The sequence below is a fragment of the Gastrolobium bilobum genome, unplaced genomic scaffold (assembly GCF_033153095.1).
Source record: "Gastrolobium bilobum isolate Gb01-03AN ecotype WA unplaced genomic scaffold, APGP_CSIRO_Gbil_v1 utg12541, whole genome shotgun sequence".
Taxonomy (NCBI): domain Eukaryota; kingdom Viridiplantae; phylum Streptophyta; class Magnoliopsida; order Fabales; family Fabaceae; genus Gastrolobium; species Gastrolobium bilobum.
This window is the reverse complement of record NW_026895295.1, coordinates 49,123-54,939: the sequence shown is the minus strand read 5'-3', so window position 1 is coordinate 54,939 and position 5,817 is coordinate 49,123. Positions and strand designations below refer to the sequence as shown.

At 31.0% G+C, this 5,817-nt stretch overlaps 1 protein-coding gene across 1 annotated transcript; it reads left to right on the top strand.

Annotated features, from left to right (window-relative positions):
* Positions 1–1,754: 1,754 nt before the first annotated feature.
* Positions 1,755–4,807, top strand: LOC133304899 (uncharacterized). The gene is made up of 4 exons (XM_061504979.1): positions 1,755–2,437; positions 4,137–4,226; positions 4,345–4,412; positions 4,669–4,807. The coding sequence occupies exons 1-4, from the start codon at positions 1,784–1,786 to the stop codon at positions 4,805–4,807; spliced, it is 951 nt and encodes a 316-aa protein (XP_061360963.1). The 5' UTR covers positions 1,755–1,783.
* Positions 4,808–5,817: the final 1,010 nt, after the last annotated feature.

The following is a 5,817-nucleotide window of genomic DNA, read 5'->3' as shown; positions in this document are numbered from 1 at the left end:
TTCTCATCAAAGGAGGTAACCATGAGATACGCAAGACGGTAAAAATAAAAAATAAAAAATAATAGGGATTCTGCAATCGCATTATGACGGGAAGCTTTCACAAAAGTGATTTTAGATGTTATTGTAGGGCCCCATAATACTGTGTTTATATATTCCATTCATTTATAGTTATATATAATTACAGACACAAAATGTATAAATAAATATTTCCATTTTTTTTTTTTTTTTTGATAACATATTTCCATTTTTTTAAGTGACATGTAAAATTGTATTCATTTTGCTAACCTCTTTGATTCTTGAGTTATTAAATTTTTTTAATTAAATTTAAAATATACTTGATTTAAGAGCATTCAATAATTAATTTATGTAAAATATATGTTGATAAAAGTAAAAGTAATTAAGAGCTGGATTGTCTAGAGTGCATTGAAGAGAATTAACAAACAAGTGTAGTGCATGATAAGTGTGTGATTTATGAATCTTATAGAAGAAATGTATGTAGAAAATGAAAGGATTTAATTTTGGTACTATAATTACAAGATTTATTTTCTTTACATGCATTGTCATCAAATTGTGTATTATCAAATTATAAAAGTTGGACGATTAATTGCAATTATTGTCGAAGAAGTTTATTTTTCTTAACTGATAGTGTGATAATAACATAACAATAAAACACTTATATTATATTTAGTATTAAATTTTGTTTTAAAAAATATATATTAATATATTAATAAAGAGCATATCTTTTACGTCAATGTTAACCTTTAAAATTTGACATCAGATCCTAACTGTTGATTTTTGCCAATTAATAATTATTATTTATTGAAAATTAATAATTAATTAATAAGTTTAATTCTCAATAAATGATAACCGTTGATTGGCGAAAATCAACTGTTAAAATTTAGTATCAAATTTCAAAGTTTGATACCAGTGTCAAAAGATTCTATCCCTATTAATAAATAATAATTCACAAAATTTTATATTAACCGCTCATAAATTTATACAGATAATTTTACAAATTTATACAGATAATTTTAAGTGACAAATTTTATATTAACAAAAAATAAAGCCTATCACTATCTTATGAATAGTTTTAGTATTTTCTTTGGAAAGGCCCATCTTATGCATTTAATAGAAGGCCTATCTTTTATGCACTCTAATCGACAAGTTACAACTGTGCCCAATAATTAAATTCAACGGTTCACATCACTTCACAGGATCACAGGCAATCTTTTATTATACCAAGAGTATCAAAATAATTAAACCCTGCTTTAAATTCCACAAATTATTTCTCACAAGCAAGGATGGACAAAGGGTCCACAACCGCCAGACGAGGGATATTAGGCGATGTAGTTGATCAAAACTAAACAACATCGTACGTGGTTACTAAATAAGATTTACAAGACAACAACAACAACAATGATAAATCTACCATTTCCACATAATTATATTCCAAAACGCAACCTCTCTCATACAGAGAGAAGTCGACTATTTCTATATATAATCCAGTTTGAGTGCAAGAAAACTGTATAATCCTTTGTTTAGATTTTATTGACCTGAACAATCACGTGGTGGGTTCTTAGTGAGCTACTATTGGCTACCACTTCGGCTGTGTTTGAAATTTTATCGTCCATAAATAGCTTTCCCCTATACGACAAGCTATAACAACCCAGCACCAAACCCAACTTATCCAAGTTATCTTCCTCGTATAAAACCCCTTCTACACTTGTAAACTTCATCATTGCTACAAAGAGTGATCACAGAGAGAGAGAGAGAGAGAGAGATCATGGTGAACTTGGTGGCAGCACAGAGGCCAATGTTGCATGGGCTAATGAAGATGGCGGGGATCAGGCCCTACACGGTGGAGATAGAGCCAGGGACAGTGATGAGTTTCTGGGTACCATCAGAGACCATTACGAAGCCCAAGAAAAAAGACGAAAAGCCCAAAGTCATTGCCAATCCCAGTAAGCCCACGGTGGTTCTGGTCCACGGTTTCGCTGCAGAAGGAATAGTGACGTGGCAGTTCCAAGTTGGTGCTTTAACCAAAAAATACGCGGTTTATGTTCCGGATCTTCTATTCTTCGGAGATTCAACCACTGATAAATCAGAGAGGTCACCAAGTTTTCAAGCAGAGTGTTTGGCTACGGGGTTAAGGAAGCTTGGGGTGGAGAAATGCATAGTGGTTGGTTTTAGCTACGGTGGGATGGTGGCGTTTAAGATGGCTGAGATGTACCCTGAGCTGGTCCAAGCCATGGTCATCTCTGGCTCCATCTTGGCAATGACTGACTCAATCAGCGTGACCACACTCCAAGAACTTGGGTTTTCTTCTTCTTCAGAGCTTTTGTTGCCTACCTCTGTTAAGGGTCTTAAGGCCCTTTTGTCTGTGGCTGCTTACAAAAAGCTATGGTTCCCTGATCGTTTACACAAGGACTTTCTTGAGGTATGCCCTTAGGCCTTAGCACTTTGCTCCATTGGATCTCCCTTGATTTATGGAATTAACGTTTATCGTGTTACAAGATATGATTTTATCTCCTATAGATACATAAAAAATATGTGAGATCAAAATTTTCTTTTTATCTTCTTTTTTTCGCACGAGCCCCATACACTTTTATGCATGTATGAAGTAATTTTATCTCATAAAATATGAGAATTATTAATCTCTTTATTTATATATTTGTTTATTTCGTTTTGTTTAAGGGATATATGTTTCTTATGTTGTAGTAAAAAAAAAAATTATCTTATGTTGTAAAAATAAAAGTATAAGTGAGACCCACAGGTAAGAGGAGAGAAAAAAGAGAGTGATAGAACCCAACCTCTTTTTGTGTGTAGGAGAGTTGTTTATCTCATATAAACATAACCCTTTGTTTAATTATATTTTGGTTCACTACTGACTATAGTAATTTATTCAAGTGCTCCTCTTTCTTGTCCTAGTTTTTATTACAGTTTTTTTTTTTCTTTTAAAAGAAAATATTTGCATTCACATGACTGAAACACACGTTATTGCATGCGATGGCATTAACGATTATAAGGTAGGTCTTACATTCTAGCACATTAGTTACTTTCTGATCGGGATGGATTTCACCTATAACTTTCTTAATTTCTTCGTTGTTGATTCCTTTGTTTATTTTATTATATCTTCTTTTTCTTTTGTGATATATGTCTTTTTAGGTTTTACTGATAGCGACTGCCAACCATTCATGTTGTATGCTTTTAATTTGCCAATATAATGGTGCATCGACTTTTTGATTTTTTTTGCAATACATCAACTAATCGTATGTGTTTATAAGATATGGAAAATGTAAGCAAAAGATTCGGTCGACTATAGAATATAACGTTAAAAATGAAAAATAAAATAAAAAAATAGAATTGGATTGGTTAGTTGTTAAATTGTTTTTTATTTTTTATTTTTTTGAGAGGGGTTTAAATTTGAGTAGACAGATCAAAATTGCTATAACGATTCTTTTAATAAGTAGTAAATACTTGTGTGTCCCTAACAAAAAATACGGTTCTCATCCTTACAAAAAAAATATTAGTCAACCGGTCCCTGTGAAATTCAAAGTGGACCTATTTTAATCCTTTTGAGAGATTCATGGATATTTTTTGAATTTGTGAGAGACCACGATTTCAACTAAATGGACCCACTTTGAATTTCTTAGGGACCTTGAGACTAATATTTTTTTTATAAGAAACTAAAGTAGAAATCGTAATTTTTGTTAGGGACCAAAAATGTATTTACTTCTTAATAAAAGAAAAGTAAATAATACAAAGGAAACATAAATGACAACAGGTGGACCATAACATTATGTACACAAAGAGGAAAGTTATTTCCAAAAAAAAAAAAAAAAAAAAAAGAGGAAAGCTAGGAATGTGGCTTAGGTCAACTAACTTCACCTAATAAGCAATAACATCGGAAAGAAGTTGAAGATAAGGATTTTGATGGTTCTTAAACTAATCTATTGTCTTTTCAATTATTTTTTCCCTCTCCAAACAATTTATCTATTGGCTTGACCCGTATAATATTATTATTTTGGGAGGTCCTTGCATATATAAACTGTTAAGTAGCTTGCAATTTCACCCTATCTGTAAGTATTTTTGTAGTAATTATTTTCCCAAGTATGGCTTTCCTTTATCAATCACAGGTAATGTTCACGAATAGGAAGGAGCGAGGTGAGCTATTGGAGGACCTAGTAATTAGCAACAGAGACATCACAATTCCAAATTTTCCGCAGGTAATAATTAATCTAAACCGGCAACTCTGGGCACTGAACTCATGTTATACGTTTTTATATGTACTCTTCCATAACATTCATGCTTTTATTATAATAATTACTCATTATCCCTTTTCAGAAAATACATCTTCTATGGGGCGAGAATGATCAAATTTTCAAACTGCAGCTTGCCCAAAATATGAAAGAGTAAGGCTCTAGTTCTAAGAAGAAAAAAAGAAAAAAGAAAAAAGATATTTGTGCACAAATTAATGTCCCAAAAAACCTTCTCCAAGTAGCGTTATTCGTTGAGTCCTTCGACTCAATTTTTTTTCCTTATATATTCCATTTTGTATTATTGAATTTAATTCTCAATTTATACATAGTCAAACAAATATTGTCTTTTTTTTATTAGAGAGTTGTTGAGAATAGTTATGCATAGTAAACATTTCTGATGCAATGACAGGCAACTAGGAGATGGCACAACGTTTCAAGGCATAAAGAAAGCTGGTCACTTGGTTCACCTGGAGCGACCATGTGTCTACAATAGATGCCTCAAACAGTTTATTGCTTCCTTCTTGGCCTCAAATGAAGCCAAAAAATAACCCAGTTATTCTTCAACTCTATTCCGTGCTCATATTATTTATCTTTAATTTAGCCTAAGATGGAAAATTGTTAAAGTTATTATCTGTGATATCCATTGTATTCTAAACGGCTAGACTACTATTCACAAGATGATTTTGATGATATAAATAAGGTTACCTTCCTTTCCTTCTTTCTTTTTTTGTATATTCCTTTTATTTATTTATTTTTAATTCGGAGAAAAATGCATATATCTTTCTTAAAAATTTGAAAAATTTAAAAATAATCTTTTGAAATAGGACTAATTTAAATTAACCATTTTTATTTAAGAATTTAATATAATATTTTTTGGGCTTTGGAAATTTAAATATATATATAACAATTTTCCCTTAATTGCTTACTTAGGGAGATTGTAATTAATCCCATATTAAAAGGATATTTGTAATATTTCAACGTTTAGAAATAGGTGTATTGAACCCTTTGGCAGCGTTCAATAGGCCTCTTCGGCTATCCTTTTCATCAGCAAAACAAAGTTTTCATCATATATCATGAAAATTTACCAACAACTAATAATTTAAATGGTATGGAGTTTGTTCTCCTTGACCAGATATCATGAGTTTGAATTAATAATAATAAAATAATATCGAAGAGCTATTGGAAAGAAAGAAATTTCTCATAATTATTACACAATGGTTAATTTACAAGAGACGTCGACCTTATATTTATAGGACTAAGAATAGTGGACCCATAAAATTTTATTTATATCTGTATATTTAGTGACTGAAGTTCGCTGCCCCCAAAAAAAATTTAAAATAAATTTTTAAATGCATTAAAAAAATAAAAGAATATAGACAAGAAGAGAAAAAAAACTATTCACATATATCAAACTTTGCTATTTCAGACATATCTTATTTTTTGTAAATGCTATTTCGAGCTAGAGTAAAGTACTTTTGAGTCCTCAACAAATATTACGGGGCCTAATTTAATCCCTTACAAAAAAAATTTCAAACTCATGATTCTTCTGAAATTCAAA